General features: G+C 38.6%; 1 protein-coding gene across 6 annotated transcripts in view; it reads right to left on the reverse strand.

Moving 5' to 3' along the window:
• LOC110802649 (uncharacterized) overlaps nucleotides 1–19,249 on the reverse strand; it is a 64,168-nt gene extending 44,919 nt beyond the window's left edge. For 2 of the 6 annotated variants that reach the window (XM_056843503.1, XM_022008083.2), the window contains exons 1-8: nucleotides 19,002–19,247; nucleotides 18,828–18,927; nucleotides 17,725–17,812; nucleotides 14,697–14,805; nucleotides 13,881–13,979; nucleotides 7,560–7,602; nucleotides 4,838–4,909; nucleotides 4,636–4,731 (exon numbers count right to left, since the gene is read on the reverse strand). In XM_056843503.1, the coding sequence (XP_056699481.1) occupies nucleotides 4,636–4,731; nucleotides 4,838–4,909; nucleotides 7,560–7,602; nucleotides 13,881–13,979; nucleotides 14,697–14,805; nucleotides 17,725–17,812; nucleotides 18,828–18,911 (591 nt within the window). In that variant the 5' untranslated portion in view covers nucleotides 18,912–18,927; nucleotides 19,002–19,247. Of the gene's footprint in view, nucleotides 1–4,635; nucleotides 4,732–4,837; nucleotides 4,910–7,559; nucleotides 7,603–13,880; nucleotides 13,980–14,696; nucleotides 14,806–17,724; nucleotides 17,813–18,827; nucleotides 18,928–19,001 lie in introns of those variants that run through there. The other 4 variants (XM_022008084.2, XM_022008082.2, XM_056843504.1 and 1 more) reach the window with 3 other exon arrangements.
• Between the last annotated feature and the right edge of the window lie 6,165 nt (nucleotides 19,250–25,414).

Here is a 25,414-nt window from a genome sequence, read left to right on the forward strand (position 1 = left end):
GACTATGGCGTGCTCGTGTCCACGTTGTGGTGGGAGGCCTGTTGGGTGTGCGAATACCTGCTGGAATTCCAGTAGCAACTCCTGCAAAAACCCCGGCGGTTCCTCCGTTCTCCCTTCCCCTGCTTCTGTGAACTCACCCCTGCCCTCCATCTGATTACACTCCACCAAGATTCCACCCCCTTCTCTACGAATCACCTTGATCATGGCTTTAAGAGATATCTTAGTTCGTGCCAAGGAGGGGTCTCCCCGGAGGGTAACGGTGCGACCCCTAACATCATACTTCATGATCTGCGTCCTCCAGTCCGTAACCACTGGGCCGAGTTTTTCGAGCCATTGAATGCCGAGAATGACATCGGAGTTCCCTAATTCCAGTGGTAGGAAGTCCTCCTGCAGCTGTATCTCGCCGTCCAACACCAAATGAACCCCTCTGCACACCCCTTTCCCTTTGACTGCCTCCCCGTTCCCCAAGGAAACGCCGAACCCGACGGAATCCATCACTGGCACTCCCAACTTCTCCACCGCCCGGAGGGAAATAAAGTTATGGGTCGCTCCCGGGTCAATCATGACCACCACCTCCCCTTCGCCTATCTTTCCGGTCAATTTGAGTGTCTTGGGGTTAGTCAATCCCACAATTGAGTTGATCGAAAGAGTGGTCGGCAGTTCCTCGTCGACCGGCACTTCGAGCGACTGAAATTCGCCTTCGCCGCCGTCCTCCTCATCGCCGTCGTCCACCAACAATACACTCATCTCTCTCTTCTTGCATTGGTGGTTCACTCCCCATCTCTCATCACAGCGAAAACAGAGGCCTTTTGCCTTCTTCTCGAGCAACTCGCGCTCAGTCAACCGCTTCACATCGCCGGAAAATCGAGAAGTCGAAGTGGTTGACCTGGGTGGGTGGTTGGTGAACGTTGTGTTTGAGCCGTGAGATCCTGTTGAAGAAATGGGTTTCTGGGTTATTTTGGAGGTTGGGTAATATGGGTTGCTGTTTGGGTTATAATGGTTTTGGGTCAGGCTATGTGTTTGGGGTTGGGCTGGTTTGGGGTTGCTTTGTGGGCTGATGGGGCTTTTGTTAAAATAAGAAAACTGACCTGTTCGGGTGACTCCATACCCCATCTTGTTTACCCGATTTCTCTCCTCTACCTTAGCGGCGAGATCCATGGTGTCGGTTAAGGTGTAGGGCTTGAACATCCGTACCTCCGCCTTCACCTCATCTTTCAACCCATTCACATACTGCCCGATCAAGATGCTATCTGGCACGTCCTCCAAAGGTGAGGCTAACTCAATGTACCGTCGAGTATAGTCAGCCACGGTGGTGGTCTGGCTGGTGGCCAACCACTGTTCGTGCAGCGAGCCGGCGTTGGTGGGTCGGTATTTCAGTAACACCCGATTCTTAAGCTCCACCCAAGACCGTATCGGGTTTCTCCGGGATTCGAACGAGAACCACCGCAAGGCATCACCCTCCATGGACACAACCGCCGCGTTCAGCTTCTCTTCCTCTGAAAGCTTATAGAAGTCAAAGTACTTCTCGCCCCGTAATATCCACCCGTCCGGGTCGACTCCTTCAAAGAGGGGCATGTCCAACTTCCGGTACTTCCAGTGGCCATTCCTGCCACCGTTCTCTTTAGACCTGTACTGGTTGCTTGGATGATTCTCCGAGTACCCGTCTTCTCCTTGGCCATTTGGGGTGGGGCCTGTGTTAGGTCGGTGAGTCAATAGAGCCTTAATGTCATCCTGGAATTTCTCCTGATTCTTCTTAATCAACTCCATTTGAGAATTCTGATCCTCCCTGAAACCGTCAAGCTTCCCTTCTAGGCGACGAGTTGCGGTGTCTACCTGCTCCAAACTCTTAGCCATGAGTTTTTCGGCCAAGGTGTTCTGGAAAACTTCCATACTCTCTGCCAAGATCTGTTGGATACTGTTCTCCATGCCCCCAATTCGCCGGTTAACTTCTTCCAGACCAGATTCCAGCGCCTCGAATCGTTGGGAGTTTGGAAGCACCATGGTTTCCGACCTCTCGTGTTCCCCGAGATCGTACCGCTCTGATACCAAGTGCAAGACACTCGCAGTTCCTGTCACAACAATTCAGATACACACACAAGAGAATAGGGGAAAGTGCAAGTTTGATTGATAATTGAGAGTAACACAGTAGCTTGAGGCTACCAATCTCACAGTAACTTGAGGTTACAAGTCTCTACTTTTCACTCTCAAAATACAATGCCCTCCTCTCTCTTCTTCTCTTACTTTTATACTCTAAGTATTCCTCAAGTACATTGCATTAATTACTACATTAACTACTCCTTTTGTCTGCTTGCTGCCAACGGTCCTTCCCTTGCACCCATCTACTGTTGTTTGCCTTGGTGTGTCTCCTGTGAGTCTGCTGCTGATTCTTCTTGTTTCTTTCTGTGCTTCCTTTTGTAGACCAGATGGATGGGTGGCCTAGTTGTACGGATGCTGCCTGTATGGTCCATTACAGAAGCATGTGTGCATGAGAAAACATATATGTCTGAGTGTCTTTGTTTATATGTATGATATGTTGCTTAGACAAGGCGGCTAGTGTCAGATACATGTATCTAGGCATCTGACTTAATCTATAATATCTTACATATTCTTGGTCCAAAATGGAATAAGATTTCCAAATCCATGTTGGCGTACGAAAATCAGATTCTAGGATGAAGTGGAATGAAGAATCTAAGTAACATTATAGCGTATACGTATGTATGTATGACCCAACATGTGAGAAGAATTATAACTGATAAGGATTCCTAGCCATCAGATCTGAACTATTAAGCAGCTTGGATTATATTTTTACAGTCCTTGGCATTTCCGCTCAAATATTGTAAATTATCATCTCTTCGATACAAGCCTTCAACACATTCCATCTTTGTCCTCCCATCATTGAAAAATCACAAATGTAATTTCTGGAAAACAATCATCAAATTTTCAGCAAATAAGTTGCCCCACATCCACATGTCCTATTCCTATCAATGATAATTCAAGCCTTCAATGCATTCAATCGCCCTCCTCCTACAATGAAAAATATGATTTCCGGTGATTACTCATCACACCTTCCAGCAAAATAAGTTGCTCCACTCAAACCCCAAAAGCTCCACTTCCTCTTTTTCTTCTCCCTTCTCTCCTCCCTCATTCTCCACCACAATATCTTAGTTGGCAAGCAGTTCATAAACTCTCAAGCTAGGCTAGAGACCATGGAATTAAAACTCGGCCGTTCCATTACGTAACGGCCATTCTGTAACCTAATCTGGATTTTTCGTTCCGCAAAACCCCGTTACGTTACGGTTTGACAAAAATCACGGCATTCTCCCAGCGTCGTCCGTTACGTAACAGTGACTCGCCGCGTTAGACGTTTTTTTTCTCCGTTACACCGTTCTTTAACACAAATTGACCAAAAATATTTTTGTAATTAGTTATGTGGTTTATGAAATATGATATTTCGAGTGTTTATTTGTTAACAGAATATAATACTCACTCATATTAGGATAGATTTGGTTATATTGTGTGACATAATACTTTTTAGACTTAAAATGTAATAATAAGGCTTAGACATGCTAATGTGGTTCTTTTTAAAAATTCAAACCGCGTCAGCCGCGATCCGTTATATTCTTCCGTTACAAGCGGTTTCCGCGACAACGCGACCGTTACCGCGAAAGCGACCGTTACCGCGAACGCGACCGCATCCACGTTTTTTTCTATGCTAGAGACTAAATGATGCTCGTTGGGCCATATCCTTCATTAAACCCGGTATTCTACCAAATGACAAAGACAATTATAGGATCACATTGTGCAATTAGGGTTTTACAATATTCAACTGGTGCTTTATTATCTTTAAATTCCTAATTCTTTAAGTATTTTGTTTACTGGACAACTGTATTTTAATTTTGTAACAAAGTTTAATTAGGGTTATATCTCTGCAATAATACATATTTCATGCTTGATATGGGTTCGTAACACATTTCCAAGATTAATTTGATTATTCTGGATATGCTACAATGGAATGTGGGTTTGTCCCATGCCTGTTTTCTTTCTCGTGGTATTCTCCCCTTTTGGATCAGATCTCAGATCTCTGCTCTTCATTTCCTAAGATGTAAATATTCCTTTTCATTCCAACAACTTTGCTACCAGAATGTGCAGAAAATCTATAACTGGACTCGACGATAAGAGATCTGGTGGGTTAGAAACTCCAAAGAAAAAAAAGAGAAAATTGGTGCAGCAAATTTTGAAATTTCCAAAAAGATGGAAGAAATTGGAAACACCGACACCCTGACACCAGATAGCTTAAAGGGAAATATTTCCCATAGGAGGAAGGGAAAGACAAGAGAGAGGCTTTTGCATACTTTTACCTTCCCAGAATGAAGACAATAAGTACTCTTGCCTCTTATATAACTAGTTGTGTTATTAATAAATATATCCCCTCAGTAAGAATCTTATCTCAGCCCTCAGGTTTCAAAAAAATGGCAAATACCCCTTCTCACTCTTCTGATTTGACCCTATATGCAGACATCGGTGTGTTATATGGTTGTATACTCACACGTCTGTTTCTGTATGTATGTGTGCATGTGTTTGTGTGTGTAAAGTACAGAAAAGACAAAAATATTCAAATAATAGAATGACGTCAACCTTTAGGTAGTCCACCTCCAGTGACATCCTGCACTGCTCATGGAACTCTCTAGGAAGGCCCATAGCAGTTGAAGTGGAAGGAGAAAATTCAGATACCTGAAAAGAAACTATAATCATATTGTATACCAGGTAATAGTGCCTTTCCTCAAAAGAAGGCCAAGGAAAAAGAATAGAAAATGATAGGTAAAATAGCAAGAAGTACCAGAGATTCAAGGAAATTTATTCCAGTGAATTGCACATCCACGCCATGACAGCCAGTAATTGCCTGCTTTATCTGCAAATTCAAAGTCAAAAATGACATGGGTAGATAAATGGAGTAATTGGAAAGCCACACAGTAAACACAAAAATGACACAGCAGACCACAAACAACAGTAGTTGGGGCTGCAATCCCTTTTGTGAAACTAAAGCCAAAAAAGAGACCACAATAAAAACAAATTATTTTACCATGCTATTAAATGCTGATCCCACCCCCCACCTTAAAGGGCCCAGTTTAGTTTTATAAAGGTGAGGCAGCTAACAGATATGTACACATACCAGCAAGATATTCCAGCACATTCAACTACAACCATTAAAGCTGATATCACGATGACGCCAGAAATTCTCTCTTTTTATCTAGCACTCAGACCTTGCCCTTCCCCTCCCTACCACTCCTTTTCCACCGACAAAGCTCCCCATACAGCCTAGGTCCCCACAGCACCATAGCCACTAGCGATCGGAACATCCCAGCAACAATACCAAGGTGCCAACATCTACCTCCCTCTCTCTCTCTCCCCAGATCCCCACAGCACCGTAGCCACTAGCGATCGGAACATCCCAACAACACCATCAAGGTGCCAACAGCCACCCCCTCCCTCCCCCCCCCCCCTCTCTCTCTCTCTCCCCCACTCTCCCTCTCCCTCTCCCTCCCTCTCTCTCTCAAGGTGGGACATTACAATGTGGCCATATGTTTACCCTTCATTAGGGAGTCTGAAGTTCTGTACATACATTAACGTAACCTAGAATTACATGTGATCTGCATCAAGGTCAAGGGGATAAGATGCTTGTATATACGAATGGTTCTGTGAACATTGAAGTACAAGATAATGAAACAGTCACGAACACTGAAGTACAAGATAATGAAGTACTCATGAACATTGGACCCTCAGATTCGATAGAATCTGAGTCCAGAAAAGATCCTCTGATTCAAAGGTTGTGCTTGTTTGAAACCGTCGACTAGGGCATAGAACTGAATTCAAAGGCTGGGAATTAGGGAGGGGAAGGGGAACAAGGGAGGATAGTTGGGAACAAAAGAAAATGAACATTTACAGTATATCAAGCCAAAAGTCACCAAGGACCAATTTGAGAAAACACCGACTAATCTTCAGTTTTTTTCCTAGCTACTCCCTCCATACTTTTGAGGAATTACACTTTGACTGGCACAGAATTCTAGAGTTGATTTCCTTATAATATGATGCAAGTGGGTGGATGTGTTAATTCTTTGTGTAAATATGTGATAGTGGGTAAATAATTTATTGTGAGAAGAGATGATGTGAGTATGTGTTGGGAATTGGGGACCATGGGAGAGAGAAAATTTTATTTAATGGGGAGTGGGGACCATGAGAGGAGAGAGATGTAATATTTCAATATAGAAGTTTCCTTGAAAGGGAAGTACAACTCCTAAAAAAATACGGCTGGAAATGGGAAATGTAACTCCTAAAAATATACGGAGGGAGTAATAAAAAAGGTGTAATGTTTTAAGGAGAAAAGTGGAATATTTCGAGGAGAAGAGGAGGGAATGTGGGATTATTGTTATCAAATTTCCAGTAATTCTTGTAAGAAAATAATACCAAAAAAAATTCAATTATTGGACTCCTATACAAGATTGCAACCATGCAAGTAATAACCGAAAGCTGTAGCATAAATATATATTACATAACTCAAACAGATTGATAAGTCAAAAATTATTCGAAATAAAAGAAGGGACAAAAATATGAGTCAAATTTTTTTATATTAGAGGCTGACATTAGCATTAACTGGCAATGAATATTTGTTCCATAAGTAGGATATGATCACATGAGGAAAGGAGTTTGTTACTATCTTTTTCTTTTAAATTACATGGTACTAAGAGGCAGAAGCACCGCGTGCATTGTGCTTCCAAGAGCAAATATAGTTCGGTAAAAAAATTCCGCGTTGAAAAAACTTAAAAGGAACACAAAAACCTTCGAACGTCTCAAAATAGATCATTAAGAGCATACCAAATAAATCATTAACTATTAGAAAACAGACCATAGTGCTTCAAATAGCAACAATTCAATCCAAGGGTTATCATATGTTTCTCATGTTTCCAAGTGAATACATAGAGAGTAACAGTTGGTTGGCAGCTCACACATGTAATCACTTCAACAACTCTTCTGTGATGAAGTTCTGATAAATGCCAACTAAATTCTAACTAGGGGTGGAAAACGTCTTCACTGAACACCAAGCAATCATGGTGTACAAGACATATATCTGAAACTCATTCTCTCTCTACACAATGATAGGCATGCCATCAATCAAGTTAACTTTAACACACAGAAAACTAAAACAGAATCATACAATGCTTAAGTGCAATTTCTAATTATGAAACACCAAATAAAAATGTATTTAAGTGATTAAACTAATCTGCACTATGTATGTTCTGTTTATATTAAGTATATGAGACACAAAGAAAGGTAAAAGCCACTTGAAGTGATTCACATGGCTGTAACAGTTAAAAGCTTGAAAGATGAATAATTAGAGAATGTATCAGTTCTTTTTAAAAGCTAACACTTTTAATATTGAAGAATGCATATACATAAAGGAATAGATATTGAAGAATCCAAATCGATCTTAAAGAACGTATATGAAAAAACTCTTGGAAGTAAAAGGCACAAGTGTTATTTTGATGAGAAACAGTATTTTGTACCTGAAAAAGAAACGCCTCCTTCTCAGAAGCTACAAACTCTAACCTGCACACACAACATTTTTCTTTTAATTTTTAATCCAAAAATATTAAAATTGGACTTAACATCACAACCACAAAAGTACTTCAGTTGAGTACTTAGATCCCTTAGAAAGAGCTAGCATATATGGCCAATAGGCTAAACAATGGAACACAAGCTTCTGCTTATTATTAATTAACATCCTTAATAAACTTAATAGCAGGCACTCTACCTTCTACCTCACAAGCAATTTAAAACTAAACAACTCACATCCCCAATTCAAGCTGATTGACTCCTTTTGCACAACCTACTCTGTTCCTCGGACTTGGTTGCTTTATAGGCCCCCTTATTCTTCTTCTGCTGGCAAATTCAAGTTCATGGTAATTTCTGTTGCTGAACATTTCTCACCAAATTATCTACTGTGTATAATTCCGTTCACCAGAAAATCCTTCCAATTGTTTATGGCGTAAAGGGGCAATCTGTCACACTGTGGTGGTGGATCTCTGTTTTTCCCAATTCACTTTTCCAGACGCTCTCCCCTCTTTCCTCTGTATGCCTGTGCTTAGTGGCACTAAACTGATTACATTCTTACTCCCAGCTTCCCCGGAAATCCTCCTCCATCATCTGGTTGGTAGGTTGTGCGTGCAGTCACTAATTGCTACTACTTTGTTAGTATAAGGAAGAAGGTTGTCCTTTCAAGGTTGATGGTGCATTCTCAATGGAAAAGGAACGAGCAGCGGAGAAAGTCCAGCTTAATATCAGGAAGGTTTCGGTAACTAATTTCTTAGATAGACTAAAGGGAATCTACAAAATCAATGGAATTTTTAAGGCACCTTACTGAAGTTACAAAAATGAAAGATCACAACAACAAGGTACGCGACTGCAGCACCTTACAGATGATATGTTGTACTTTGCAGCCATAGCAGTGGGAATGAAAAATAGCAATTTGACAGAATACTACCCTCCTCAATACCTTGACATCATAAACATTCCTACTCTACCTTCAAATGGGATTGCCATAGCTGTTCCACAGATTTTCTTGCCATAACACCACTATTTAAGAATCAGAAAAGGAAAATACCAATGACCTACCTATTAGGTGGACATTGATGAATTGAAACTGAAGCTACATGGAGAACTAAGGCTCCTCCAACACCTATCTTTAGTTCTTCACCTACCTTTGGGCGTGTTTGGACAACTCCAAGGTGGAGAACACCATAAAAGATTAACTTCTTACTTGGCAGGTCAGCTGGCCTTCATAAACCCACCTAAAAAATCAATTGATCATACACCGTCTAGCCCAAATCCACTCTCTCAATCAATGAGTTCCTTTTTATCCAAGTGTTTACGTGCCTCCAAACAAAATAAAATAAAAAGGATATGGTGCTAATCTATACGGTGCTATCAGGAAAAAATCTCTAACAAAAGCATTTGGAAAAGAGAAGAGGGTGTTGGAATGTACATTTTCTAAATGTTATGTATTAATGTAAAAAACCCATGCAGATCACCTTTATACTAAACATATTAAACCACTTGAATGTTAAAGAAGAGTTGATAGACTGATTTAGACGATTCACAATTCATGCAATGGCACTTGATGCCACTTCCATGAGATGTCTCCTGCAGTAACTCAACCACCATTATAATCATAAGAGCGAACCACCAAACTAAAACAGAAAAAAGTCAACAAACAAAATGAGCACGAATGCAACACTACCATATACTGATTTATTACATAACGAATAGCGACCCTGCTTTAGTCAAAAGGAATCGCACATAGGCTAGTAAGGCGGCCCACTTCCACCTAGTTCACTGAACATTCTAGCACATGGGGAATGCAATTTGACAATTGGCCTACTTTGCCATTGATGGACTTTTTGGCACACGTTGCCGAGATCATGGTTCGTAATTGTTTTCTAGAAGATTTGCTGATTAACTATACCATATAATTCTGAGAGGAGAAATGATGATGAAAATGAGCGTTATTTATTAAATTACCCATTTGTATCATATATTATACAAAATTTACAACAATATTATGCACTGGAAAATAAAAGTTCCGTATATAAATTTAGTTTCATTCAAAAAAAGTTGAAAATTTAACGCCAGCGGCCCAAATATGGTCGGTCTTCTTTAAAAGGTCTCAACTTTTGAATTAATCCAGGGCGGTCCCGAATTTGGGAGGTGTCAACTTTAAACGGTCTTCGACAAAAATAGCCTCCTAAACCGGTTAATTATGCCATGTTACAGGTTTACGTTGGTCGTTTATTCTAAAAATAATAATAATTTTTATTTTTAATTATTTATTAAAAATTAAAAAATTTAATTTAAAAAACTTAAAAATTAAGTTTTTATTTTTATTTTTAAAAATCAGGCCCCTGATCGGGACAAAAAAAAAGCTCCGGGTTTTTTTATAAATAATTAAAACACCATGTCAAAATTCAAAAAAAAAAAAAAGCCCTTGATTAGAAAAAAAAAATAAAAAATCATGCCCCTCATTGCAATTAAAAAAAAAAAGAAACCCTGGTCGAGATTAAAAAACCTTAAGCCCTGGTCCAAACTCAAAAAAAATAAAATTATGCCTCTCGCCAAATTTAAAATTTTATTCCCTCGTTCAAAAATTCTGAATTGGAGATAAAAAAAAGTCAAATTCCAGTGAGGGACTTGATTTTTATTTATTTATTTCCATTTAAGTTCAAAAATGAAACAACCAATGATATTGTACCACGTAGGAGGGAAAGAAAAAACAAAAGGAAAAAAGAACTTGTTTAGCAGGGTGTAAGTTACGAAGCCCAATGAAAATTGAGACCCCAAAAAGTTGGAAACGCACTTGAATAATCAAAAGGTTAAGACCTTTTAAAGAAGACCGACCATAATTAGGACGGGTTACGTCAGTTTTTCAAAAATTTAATACTTCATACTTCCTCTGATATTTTTACTTGCCTCATTTTTCTTTTATGGAAGTTGCATATTAATTGCACCATTTCCTTCTATGGTATGTTTTTACATGCTATTTGGTGTGTTCACAATTTCACACACTACCCACTTTACCCTTACTCACATTTCACATTTACCATTGTTACCTAACCTTTTCCCTCTTCTGTTTGTTATCATATGGGCAATTTTGATATTTACATTTTTTCTTAATCTTTGCGTTCAACCCAAATGGTGCAAGTAAAAAAACGGAGGAAGTACTTTACTGTATCGAGGGGTGGGGGGGGGTCAAACTTCGAACACTTCAGCTCTTTTAACCAATTTTCTAGTTAAAATAATAATATCTTGGTACGTCTTGAGCAGTGGCAGTACCAGGGAATTCGTGCAAAATATTAAAAGATATTTTTGATACATAAAAATCTAGCAACATAATTTATAGTCCAAAATCCAATTTTACACCCAAAAAACTTGATATGATGCTGAAATTACATTAAAATCGGCAAAACATATCATACTTACTCCTTTCTTTTTTAGTTGACGCATTTTGACTTTTGACACTATTCATATCATACTTAAAATCGGCAAAAAAATATTATACTTACTCCATTCTTTTTTTAGTTGACACATTTTGACTTTTGACATTGTTCATATAATCTATTTTGACTATCAATTGTGATTTACACTTAAGAAAAAAATGTAGTTGGGTGGGGTCTTGTTATAATTGTCTCAATATATAGATTTATAATATCTTTTATAATTTCAACCCATTAAAAATGAAAGATATTAATGATTGAAATATTACATTGGCAAGTTTGATAAAAGAATTGCACCAAGTAAAAAAGAATAGAGGAAGTAGGATTAAAGAATTTATATATTTTAAAAGTGATTTAATATATAGAAATGATTTTAAAGAAATAATGAATAAACTATTGCTACTTGATTTTTTTGTTCAAGTTGTGAAACTAAAGTGGAAGGTACTAGAAAAATTTATCCAACCAAAACAAGAAGAAAAGAAATATACCACTTGAACATGAATGGGATGTAAATCCAGCGGACCCACTGATCCATCAGCAATTGGTTATAGCTTTAGTGAGCAAAAATGTTCTTGCAAAAGTATATAATTTGTAACTTCTCTTAAAAACTAGTGAATTCAGGGTCTGGCCCTTTGGGTAACAAATTGAAGTAAAACCCACAGGAATGCTTGGTATATTTGAGATGTGTTCTTGCTTTTAGTTGTATTTAAATTAGTTTTTTTGGTTTTTTAAAAAAAGAACTAACCTATCAGATCTTTTTCCTATCTAATAAGGGTTCAGTTGAACTTGAACCCATTGAACCGTTACTAGTACCACCACTAGTCTTGAAGTGTAAGAAAGGGAAAAAGCTACAAAATGCATAGGAATGGTCAAAGGGCAATAACTTAGATAAAGGCAAAAGAAAATCGCTTACGCAAAAATCAATGCAAACTTCAAAGAATAGGAAAGAGTAATAAAGTGCTCACTCTTAAATGTCTTAATCCATGTGAGTGATAACTCTGAATCAATGTGAGTGATAACTCTTGTCCACATGAGTTCACACGTGCGCGCTCACTCTTACTATTATCCACGTGTGTTTGCACTTTCGGACATCTAATGCCCCTTCTTTCAACCACCAAAGTAAGAGAAAGAAAGAGAAGTGGACAAAATCGGATAACCAAAGAAACAAGTCACCATGCCTTAGAGAAGATCACATGTGAGATAGCTGCCACCGAAACTCACATGACTAGGCACAAATCTACCTCTCAACAGAAGACACGACTTTCAACAAAAAAGTTTGGCAAATTAAAGGTTTTGCAACTCAGACCCTAGATCAAAATTTTCTTGAATTGTTGTTCCTATCCTCGCAATTAATCATTCAAACGAAGACATGAAAAAAACTACTATAGAATAATAAGCTAGGTCAGTTGTTCCCGCTCGCGTACCATGGTGTTTTCTAATGCAGATAAACCAAAAGCAGGCTGCTTTCGAGGATGGGGGCAAACTAGATAACCATGACATAGACAAGTCTATCTTTAACGACTCACTTTTCATTAGCAAACCATGCATTGTTTTTTTGTTTCTATACTCCTTTCTTAGTATGATTGGGGTTTTCCTTGTGCCATTGAAGTAGAAATCTTTATTATTAAAAAACTAGTAAAACCGGTATAGTTAGATTTACTCTGTATGGTTCAAATTATTTTGTCAGAACTTATCTTAAGTTATCTGAAACTATCTAAACTTATTTTGTCTGAACCAAAGTTACATGGCATACGGGTTGGAGGGGAACGTGACACAGGAACGCGGAACACTACCTCTAGAGTTCATGGAACAATGGGTTCCTTTTTTATTGTTATTTTTTTGGGTTGACTTTAATGGTCGATATACTACTAAATTACTAATACTTCGATCTTTTGGGAGGAGAAGGGAGATGTCTAGCAGTATAATAACAAATAAAATGAAAGTCCAATACTTTAAGGAGGAGAAAGTAGTCATTTTAGTGTGAAGCCGCTATATTAAATTTGAAAAGAAAAAGAAGAGAGAAAAGCCATGTGGCTTCTAGAAGGACCACACTTTTACCTCTTTGACTACAAAACAAAGAAAAGTGAAAATCCAAAGAACCTAGAGAAAGTTAAAGAAATTAAGAAACTAGCCGACAACATCTTTTTTTCCGCCATATTCTCTCTCCTCCTCTCTCTCCACGGTTAAGCATTTTCTTCGGCGACAAAGAGAAACCACCTTCGTTATTTTGTTTATGGATCTGGTGATCCGGTTCGCAGCGTTCACCGAACCGGATAGGCGCCGCGTACCGTAGCATACCGAAACAACCGAACCCGGTTCGTAGAGCATGGCACCATTCCACATTCCGGGTAACATTGGTTGTCATGTCTGAAAAACCGTCTTATTTTGTGGAACTTATTTTGTCTCTCAAAACAAAATTATCTGAACTTATTTCGTCTAAACTTATCTTAACTCATTTGAACTTATCTTAATTTATTTTGTCCGAAATAAGTTAAAATAGGTTGAACTAAACACGACCTTATGCTTGTGTATGCCCTATACCCAGCAACAAGACCTTTTCCTCATCATTCAACCAAGCTCATCCCTTGACGCATAACTAGATACTACTCTGTAGTATATAAACACCTTGTTGTCTAACTACATGACAAAGCATGTATGATAAAAGACAGGCGTTCACGAATTAACTAAGACGGGGACTCATACCAATTAGCTGCTACTCCTGCTAGGATGATACAGTAACAGGAAATAAGCATGAATATCATGTCCAACTTTGTGAATAGCAAGAAGAAATAATTAGGATTCTATCAAATTTCAGAAATCATAGATCTTTGAACTTACCAGCCTCTTTTCAATAACTGAGCAGCCACAGACGAAATCTTTGCTTGAACATAACCTTCAGATGAACTTGCATGTTGCATGACAAAGCACAAACAGAAACTGGATGAACAGAGAAATAAGTAAGTGAAACAAAGACCACCTTATTCATCTGAAAAAGTGCAATGGTAAACAAGGTCTACTCAAGATGTTTCATCATGAGATAGATGTTTGATATACAAAAATCAGCACCAAACATGTTATATTTTACATAACAACCAAACTGAGGAGTAACGCGTCAATGTGTACAGGAAAATAATTGAGTTAGCTTCAACCCATAAGTTCAAACGACTAAATTGATGCTGTGATTTTTTTTAAACATGACATCTGTATGTTGTGTCACTCTTGTGTTTATGGCTTTATTGCAAAGTTGATTGCCACGGGCCCATGACTAAACTGAAAGTAGCACACTTAGAGTTCTTGAACTTATATAACTCGTCCTTGTTTGGGGGAAATGTGAATGAAGATTCTACTGTAGAAAAATGTTTATAAACAAACTGTGGAAATGCTGTGTAGCACAGACTGGACTGCTAGCGTCTGAGAAGGTATATACGAAGGTGTAAAACTCAGACAATTAGTGAAGAACTTGTGTGTTGCTGTTCCAAAATGAGGTGTCAAGTAACCACGCCCATCTCATGATATATCCATACAAATACTGAAAATTTCAAGAGTTAACATAGGAAAATATTTACAAAAAGCACGACAAAACTCTAAATAACGTTTTCCAAACTCTAGTACTATCAAGGTCATCAAATTTAAAGACCAAAAAGTAAATCTGACCTAATTAAGCTTCCCTTATCCACAGATGTGAGGATCCCCCATTCTCTAAGAGCTGCATCTCGAATCGCAGCAGCAGCTTGAAATTTTGCATTTGCCACTTGAGAACTCTCTGGCATGAAGAGAAAAAGGAAGTTTAGACCCCAAAAACAAAAACTGAAATTGTTGCTAAGAATATGGTCGCTAACAAAGCCACACCCAAGGCTGTTTAATGTTACTTTTTAGGTTTTAACAATCACCCAAATCAAGTAAACTTGACATGATTTTTGAGTCTTGAAGAAGGATTTTATATATGAATTTGGGGGTGGATGGATGTCAATCTCTACATGTGCAGTAGTCCAGCTACACAACAAGATTAAAGACATTTGATTGATATAAAACTAGGTGCAGGAATTTAATGCTACGACCCAATCAACTTTCTTCCAACCAGGCAACACTACTATCTCTTCCAAATATCACAATCACAACTTCCCTGATGCACTCCCGCCTCACATTTCTTCTAAGAGGCAACCCCAAGTAACCAAGGGGGACATCAAAACCCACTACACAGCAAGCTACCCAATAGCATAAAGGACACTAATCCCTGCCAATCTACATTTAAAGAGATTGGTCCTGAAACAAACTCAAATCTGCAAATTCATGAGCAGCTTCAAAATTTATCAAGGACAGCATCCAGACACAAAATAGTATAATCTCATCCGCTCCCTTTCTCCTTAAACTCCTCTATTGCACCCTCTGAGACACCCCTTTCAAATTCCTCCATGCAGGCACACTTACCACAATGGTGATTAAAAAATGACATCAGGTTTCTGCAATAAAGCTATGGTGAAGAAACCACTCTCTAGAACCATCATTCAGCATCACCCACAAACAGGTACCTCTCAACTCTCGAACACAAAGTAAAGAAAATCCCAACACATAGTATCATTGGCTTCTCAGTATTCTAACTTAGCAGCCCTCTCTTTACTCCTTTATAATGAGCCATAAGCCTCAATGGCCACAAAAGCTGCCATCAAAGTTTTATCTCCCTCCACATAACATACTGGCAATGCCAAATGGTGTTAAAACTCAAAAGAACATCCGCTAACAAGTTATCTAACACCTTCATGAAGATCTTTAATCACTAGTTAGCAAAATGACCTAAAAACTCACTTAACCAGTTCTTTTCAAGAGACAGAGGCTGATATCGGAGTTCAGTTTTCTTCCAATAACAACAGTCTAATGAAACTCATAAATATGGCCACCAAGTCACCCTTAATCAAATCCAAACTATCCCTAGGCAAATCATATTCCTAATATTTCTCAAACCATCCTCCCATTAGTTCCTTGATTCTAGGCCTATAACAAAATCTTGTAATATAACAAAATTTCTCTAATAATGGCATCATTTTTTCATTATAGGTGACAACCTCACAAAAACACTGCTGAACACCTTAACATAGTTCCTACTCCTCCTCCCATTTACTACAAATAACAAAAATAAGTATACCCTTCTCTTTGCCATCAAACATTTATCTTCAAATTATGCTTTTCCCTCCAAAACCACCTTCCCCACCTCATTCTTAAACTCACCTTCCAACGCCTTAAAAATATTTACTGATCAGCGCAAAAAATCTCCATCAAAAGAACGACTTTTCTTTCCATGAGATCCCTGAAAATATCCTTAATTAACACTTCAACTTTTCCCTAAGGAACTTCAGAACTCTCATAAGTCATAACACTCATTCCATGACTGCACCTAGCCTTGATCAAAACTAGAAGCTCACATGTTGATGAATAAGGGAAGCGTTGAAGCGATCAAACCTAAAAGAATCATTGTGTTGATCCTATGCTGTGAGTCACATCCAAAAAGAAGTTTACTAATCTATATCTTAACCTGTAAAATATTTGAAGTGGAATTATTATAACTTATTGTAGATCTTCCATTGGTTAAAGACTAATAGAAAAAAGAACCTTTTCTGGTTGAGAGGATGGACAGCAGGGAAAAAAAAGGGGGGGGGGGGGGGGGGGGGGGGTGGCTGTAGGGTTTTGACTTTTATCTCATGGAAAAATACGGAAAATTATACTTTGTCTATCATCAGTTTACATGTGACAAAATAGAAACTTGGGATTATTCGAGGAGTGAATCAACTTGGGATTATTTTTATTTTATAAACAAAATTTGGGATGGTTTAAAGGTTAAATTGTTTTTTACCACCTAAAAATTTGACAAATTGGTTTTTAGCACCTAAAAGATATATAAATTGTTTTTTACCACCTAAAAATAAAATAAAAATTGTCTTTTACCACCTCTTAACTACAAAATAGATGAAAACATTATGTGAATTAATTTGAAGTAAGGGAAAATGGTAGCTTATAATCGTGGGAGAAGAGAAGGAAATAAAAAATATAATTATTGAAATGAGATCGCATAACGTTTTCGTCCATATTTTCGGTTAAGAGGTGGTAGAAATTAATTCTTATTTTATTTTTAGGTGGTAAAAGACGATTTTTATTTTTTTAGGTGGTAAAATATAATTTATCAATTTTTTTAGGTTGTAAAAACAATTTAACCTAGTTTAAATATAAATTTTCTTCATGTAATTCAAGTAAACAATATACTAGATCATATGTTGTCCCTCATTGGTTTTGCAAAGAAACCTATGGGGAAAGCACGAGCATTACAAACTTCAAGAAAGACATAAGACCCAATCAAGGTCCTATACAGTATAGCAAGATAATGCTCTATGAAGTACATGTTAGACACTTCCAAATTGAAAACTCGACATTTATTGTTGTAAAGCAATTTGGACTAAATTGACTTGTCCTACGATGTAACCAGGCGCAGTATGAGAACACTTGGTCAATATCTTGTCAAACTATTAGTTTTCCCAATCAACAAAATTGTCAAGACAATGACCTTCTTCAGTCACCAATAAGCATCACAACCAGTCTCTATAAAGAAAGAAATATTACTACTTTCTATTAAGCTGGAGGCGGAGGCGGAGGGGGGAGGGAACCAAAGATAAATATATCAACAACTTATGCTCACCAAGAATAAATTTGCACGCCTGATAAGGCTGAGGAGATTGACTGAGTGACAAAAGGGTAGCCTCGGCAGCAGCAGGATTTACATGCATCTGAAGAGATGGGGTAAAAGAGGGAATCATAATCAAATCCTATAGAACAAAGCAGCAACAGGAGAAAGTAGAAACATATTGTAACATGTGTGGGCATGTACATCCTCAGTTCAAGCAAACAGCAACGCTTGAGAAACTAGAAATGGAGAGGAGAAATGCAGAATTGCATGCATAATTCCAGGCTCCAATTTAGCCTATAATAACATAACATAAGCTTAGGCACTCAAATAATAATTACATAATTAAAGGCAAGGATCAGTCTGGTTATCCTTCTCTCAGTTTGGGGATAAAATGAAGAGAGAATTTTCAGTAACCAAGTAAGAATAGTTGGAGGACGAAAAAATATACCAGCCAAACAATTTAAAAGACCAACATTCCCGAAGATTCCGGGAAGGTTAAACCACTTCATACAAGACTAGCGGTGGCGCAATTTTAAAAGACAAAACATTCCCAAAGATATTTTTGTTCATCTCAGTGTAAGACCTACACATAGTGAAGAGCTCTGCCTCTCCACATCTAACAAAACTCAAAGATGAAACATCAATGACCAAGACGATAGGTACTCCAAACAGATGCACAAACAAAATAGGGTGACAAAATTAGGCGAAAATGCTATTACAACTATAAAGATCCGCTGATAGCACACTCACACCAATTCCTGTAAGTCCGTAAGAATTGGTATTTAGAACTCCAAACAAGTGAACAGTCAAAATGGGGTGACAACAAGTTAGGCGAAAACGATAAAAACAGATTATAGAAAGCTGTCAATTACACCAATGCCGGTGACATTTGATACTGCAAACACTTACACGTAGACAAACAAAATGGGGGTGACAAAAATTAGGCGAAAACCATATTATGCATCACGAGCTGCAATCGATGGTCATAACGATTGGTAATTCAAACACATCAAGAAAAAATGCGGGTTGACAGAAATTAGGCGAAAAAAGATATTAAAAAGTTATACAGAACTGTTAGACTGAACTAGTTTCCCAAGTAGTTATAGAGGGAAAACCTGAATTGAGCTGCAAGCATATTCAATAGTATGCATGATAGATTGAAGACGACCCAAATCATTGGCATCTTCTCCTTGCATCATTTTTGAAATTGTGAACCTAAACAAAAACCAATTTCAAAAATCAATTTCAAACTACGGTGAACGGAAACGCCAAAAAAATTCACGATGTACCGTTTCCGAAACGTCCTGGAATGGGGAAACCGGGAAACGCGTTTCGGAACGCGCCAAAACCGTTCAGAAAAATAGAGACGTATTTGAAACTGAATTCATCCCGGAAACGAATAGGAAATGAGATTTCAATCTAATATTCACGTTTCCCAAGCAAACTTGCTAATTGTATGAAAGTTTTTCCGCCAGAAAACTGAAATTAGGTTGAAGAAGATAGGTTGAAGAAGATATCAGTTACTCTGTATTTCACACTTGCATACCCTATATTCGAAACCGTGCTAGAAATTTGGGCCTGGCCTAGGTAGACAAATTGAAATTAAATTACTAACGGTGTGTTTGGTTCAGCATATTTTGGAATCAATCGATCTTGCGCGCAACGGGTGTACGTTAATATTAACGTAAACCAAATATTCACACGTGCGAACTTCACATATTAAACCGAAATAATAGAGCAGCATCTTGTGAAATAGGAGAGAGAAAAGGCGGAGTAGAAGAGAAGGCCCAAATTGAGGTGGAAGATCGAAAATCTGCATTTGTGAATGAGAAAAAGTGGAAAATTCTGCGAATTGGAGCTTGAATCCCTCATGCGATTGATCTTCAATCCAATTCACATAGGATCATCGTGTAGGTATGTATTCAACCTCTTTGAATTTACATATTTTTTGATAGATTGGGGAATTTAGGTATATATTCAAAATCTTAGGATTTAGTTATTGTTTTGATAGATTGTTAGTAAAAAATCGTTGATCTATTAGTATGACTAGTTGATTTTGATTGATTTTTGTTGTCTTTGATTCTGCTATTTTGTTCTTGCCATTCTTGAGCTTGAATTGAGCTTGATTTTGTCTTAATTGAAATTGAATTGAATTTATTTATTAGTGTTTCTTGTTGTGATTGATGGTTAAGTTGTAGTATAATGTTGTTGAGTCTGATGGAAATGGGCTTGGTAATTTATTGTTACTCTCTGTGGTATAATGTATGTTTGCTTCAAAGTTACCCTTTTTGTGGTTAAAGTTAGGAATATACAAGTAATAGTTGATGCATATACACAAAGCGAGTGTTCACCATGCCAGTCATGAATGCGCAGCTGCTCCTGTCTTGGCAGGAACTGACTGCCTTCTTTGATGCATATGTTAGGTTATGATACATATGACAATTCATAAATCATGCGGAAAAACCATAAACCCAGGAAAACATATTATTTACACATAATCATTTAGCATAGATTAGATGCATACTCTTTGTTGCGTGCCTTCCCTAGCTGCGCCCGAACCGAACAAGAACAAGTCTTTAGGACTCCAAGTGTCGTTCCTCCGTAGATAGTCCACAGCACGTCCGGATCCGCCTTAAGATTGACCAACTAGAATCGCCCTTAAGGTACTATTATTTTCGGCACTTTATAGGCAAATGTGTGACTGAATTTTTCTCTCAAAAACTCACTTTGAATACTTTGAAACTTGTGTTATAAATTGTGAGCCCTAGCCTCATATTTATAGCGGTATGGAAAGGGAATCGAAATCCTATTCAGATACAAATTAATTAAACCTAGAATCCTACAATAACTCTAATTTAATTAATTTATCAAATAGAATTAGGAATTTAATCATTAACCGAACTCTGCATGTTTTAGGAAACGTGCATGAACACAAACACTTGCATACACACGCACGGCAGCCACGATGGGCCCCATGCGTGCGCGCGAGCAGCAGCCCACTCAGCGCCCGCGCGCGCTGCGCGTGCTGTGCGCGCTGTGCGCGCTGTGCGCTGCGCGTGCTGTGCGCGCTGTGCGCGCTGCGCGCTGCGCGCATCCTGCTGGGCCTGGCCTTGCGCTGGGCCTGGCGTGGCTGTTTGTGCGGCGCGCTTGGCTTGCTGGGCGATGGCCTGGCTTCGTGCTGGGCCTCGTCCGGCAGGCCTCGTCCGATGCTTATTCGTACGATGCGCTTCCGATTAAATTTTCCGATTCCGGAATTCATTTCCGATACGAACAATATTTAATATTTCCGATTCCGGAATTAATTTCCGTTTCGAACAAATATTTAATATTTCCGTTTCCGGAATTATTTTCCGATTCCGGTAATATTTCCGATTCTGACAATATTTCCGTTTCCGGCAATATTTCCGATTCTGGCAATATTTCCATTTCCGATAATATTTTCCGACACGTACCATGTTTCCGTTTCCGGCAACATCTACGACTTGGATAATATTTATATTTCCGATACGATCCATATTTCCGTTTCCGGCAATATCATCGTTTCCGGAGTATTCATTCCTTGCCTGTGACGATCTTAGCTCCCACTGAAACCAAGATCCGTCAGTTCCGAATATTCATAGATGGAGTATTTAATGCTATTAAATACTTGATCCGTTTACGTACTATTTGTGTGACCCTACGGGTTCAGTCAAGAGTAAGCTGTGGATTAATATCATTAATTCCACTTGAACTAAAGCGGCCTCTAGCTAGGCATTCAGCTCACTTGATCTCACTGAATTATTAACTTGTTAATTAATACTGAACCGCATTTATTAGACTTAACATAGAATGCATACTTGGACCAAGGGCATTATTTCCTTCAGTCTCCCACTTGTCCTTAGGGACAAGTGTGCATTTCCTAATTCCTTTGTCGCTCGATGCTTGCTCTTGAACATAAGGTAAGAGTTGTCATCCTTATTATGTCCAGAGGTGTTCCTCGGTTTCAGAGTTCAACTGATCAAATAAACAGATAATCATAGCCTATGATTCATCCGAGCACGGCCATGCATTTCACAGTTTCTAGCTCTCCGAGTGGCCTTGTACAACTTTTAAGCATCTCATCCCGATTTATGGGAGGACAATCCCAATCTTGCGATCTTGAGATTAGACTTCGTTTGATAGGTGATTACCTGAGCGTTGCCTTTATAGCCTCCTTTTACGGTGCGACGGTTGGTCAACGTCAAAGCAACCAGTTCTCAAACAAGTAATCTTCAAATCACTCAGGTATTGAGGATTTAGTGTCTAATAATTTAATGAAATTTACTTATGACAGACTTTCATCTCTTACAGTAAAGTTTCATAGGTCTCGTCCGATACTAGTCTTCCCAAAGTAAGTATCTATGCAAATGATTATGACATTGCCATGTCCACATAGTTCAAGAAACAGAACTACTAGTCATCTTGCATTCTAATCGTCTAACGTTTTCTATGCGTCCAATTTTATAGAAAACTCCGATTAGGGACCATTTTCAACCTTTGACATTCAAGTTCACTTGATAGACATTTCTTAGTCACAGGACTGGTCCTGACAGTCTATCTTGAATATATCGTCAAATTGAAGGGACTCATCATTTAATAAACCACAAATTAAATGGAAAAATGAATTCTTTTCATTTATTGTGAATGATTAACCAATAATGTTTTACAAAGATTTAAACTCTAAAACTTTAAAACATTAAACAGAGACATCAAAGCCATTCTCCAATATGCTTGATTCCCATAGCTGCAGTGTGCGAGTTGTGCTTCGCCTGCGGCAGAGGTTTAGTTAATGGATCTGATATGTTGTCATCAGTTCCAATTTTGCTTATCTCGACTTCTTTTCTTTCAACGAACTCTCGTAGAAGGTGAAATCTACGAAGTACATGCTTGACTCTCTGGTGGTGTCTAGGCTCTTTTGCCTGTGCAATAGCTCCGTTATTATCACAATACAGGGCTATTGGTCCTTTAATGGAGGGGACTACACCAAGTTCTCCTATGAACTTCCTTAGCCATATAGCTTCCTTTGCTGCTTCATGTGCAGCAATGTACTCCGCTTCAGTTGTAGAATCCGCAATGGTGCTTTGCTTAGCACTTTTCCAGCTTACTGCTCCTCCGTTGAGGCAGAAGACAAACCCAGACTGTGATCTGAAATCATCTTTGTCGGTTTGGAAACTTGCGTCCGTATAGCCTTTAACAATTAATTCATCATCTCCACCATAGACCAGGAAGTCATCTTTGCGCCTTTTCAGGTACTTCAGAATATTCTTGGCAGCAGTCCAATGCGCCTCTCCTGGGTCTGACTGGTATCTGCTCGTAGCACTGAGTGCGTACGCAACATCCGGGCGTGTACATATCATAGCATACATTATTGAACCAATCAATGATGCATATGGAATCCCATTCATTCGTCTACGCTCATCAAGTGTTTTTGGGCACTGAGTCTTGCTTAGAGTCATTCCATGAGACATGGGTAGGTAGCCTCGCTTGGAGTCCGCCATCTTGAACCTATCAAGCACCTTATTGATATAAGTGCTTTGACTAAGTCCAATCATCTTTTTAGATCTATCTCTGTAAATCTTGATGCCCAATATGTACTGTGCTTCTCCTAGATCCTTCATCGAAAAACATTTCCCAAGCCAAATCTTGACAGAGTTCAACATAGGAATGTCATTTCCGATAAGCAATATGTCGTCGACATATAATACTAGGAAAGCAATTTTGCTCCCACTGACCTTCTTGTATACACAAGATTCGTCCGCGTTCTTGATGAAACCAAAGTCACTGACTGCTTCATCAAAACGTATATTCCAGCTCCTGGATGCCTGCTTCAATCCGTAGATTGACTTCTTTAGCTTGCATACCTTTTTAGCATTCTTTGGATCCTCAAAACCTTCAGGCTGTGTCATAAACACATTTTCTGTTAAAACGCCGTTTAAGAAAGCAGTTTTGACATCCATCTGCCATATTTCGTAATCGTAATATGCAGCGATTGCTAACATTATTCGAATAGACTTTAGCATTGCAACTGGTGAAAAGGTTTCATCGTAATCCACACCGTGGACTTGCCTGTAACCTTTTGCAACCAATCTAGCTTTGAAAACTTCAAGTTTCCCATCCTTGTCCTTTTTCAGTTTGAAAACCCATTTGCTTCCAATGGCTTGGTAGCCATCTGGCAAATCGACCAAATCCCATACTTGGTTTTCAGACATGGAGTCTAATTCAGATTGCATGGCTTCTTGCCATTGCTTGGAGCTAGGGCTCGTCATAGCTTGCTTGTAAGTTGCAGGTTCATCACTTTCAAGTAATAGAACGTCATAGCTCTCGTTCGTCAAAATACCTAAGTACCTTTCCGGTTGAGATCTATATCTTTGCGATCTACGCGGGGTAACATTTCTAGATTGACCATGATTCTCACCAGATTCTTCTAAAGATCTCTGAGTTTCATCCTGAATGTCATCTTGAGCATTCTCTAGAGTTTGTTGTTCGACTCGAATTTCTTCGAGGTCTACTTTTCTCCCACTTGTCATTTTGGAAATGTGATCCTTCTCCAAAAAGACACCATCTCGAGCAACAAACACTTTGTTCTCAGATGTATTGTAGAAGTAATACCCCTTTGTTTCCTTTGGATAGCCCACAAGGATACATTTGTCAGATTTTGGATGAAGTTTGTCTGAAATTAATCGTTTGACGTATACTTCACATCCTCAAATCTTAAGAAAAGACACATTTGGAGGCTTTCCAAACCATAATTCGTATGGAGTCTTTTCGACAGCTTTAGACGGAGCTCTATTTATAGTGAGTGCAGCTGTATTTAGTGCATGTCCCCAAAATTCTAATGGAAGTTCGGCCTGACCCATCATTGACCTGACCATGTCTAGCAAGGTTCTGTTCCTCCGTTCTGACACACCGTTCCATTGTGGTGTTCCAGGAGGAGTCAATTCTGATAGAATTCCACATTCTTTCAGATGGTCATCAAATTCATAGCTCAGATATTCACCGCCTCTATTAGACCGCAGTGCCTTAATCTTCTTGCCTAATTGATTCTCTACTTCACTCTGAAATTCCTTGAATTTGTCAAAGGATTCAGACTTATGCTTCATTAGGTAGACATAACCATACCTACTGAAGTCATCAGTGAAAGTGATAAAGTAGCTGAAACCACCTCTAGCATTTGTACTCATTGGTCCACATACATCTGTATGGATTAAACCCAATAGTTCATTTGCTCTTTCTCCAACTTTAGAGAAAGGTTGCTTTGTCATTTTGCCAAGTAAACATGATTCGCATTTACCATAATCCTCTAAGTCAAATGGTTCTAGAATTCCTTCTCTTTGAAGTCTTTCTAAGCGTTTCAAGTTTATATGGCCTAATCGACAATGCCACAGATAGGTGAGATCTGAATCATCCTTTTTGGCCTTTTTGGTATTTATGTTATATACTTGTTTGTCGTGATCTAATAAATAAAGTCCATTGACTAATCTAGCAGATCCATAAAACATCTCTTTAAAATAAAACGAACAACTATTGTCTTTTATTATAAAGGAAAATCCCTTAGCATCTAAGCAAGAAACTGAAATGATGTTTTTAGTAAGACTTGGAACATGGAAACATTCTTCCAGTTCCAAAACTAGCCCGGAGGGCAACGACAAATAGTAAGTTCCTACAGCTAATGCAGCAATCCGTG

This window comes from Spinacia oleracea, chromosome 4 (assembly GCF_020520425.1).
Source record: "Spinacia oleracea cultivar Varoflay chromosome 4, BTI_SOV_V1, whole genome shotgun sequence".
NCBI lineage: Eukaryota > Viridiplantae > Streptophyta > Magnoliopsida > Caryophyllales > Amaranthaceae > Spinacia > Spinacia oleracea.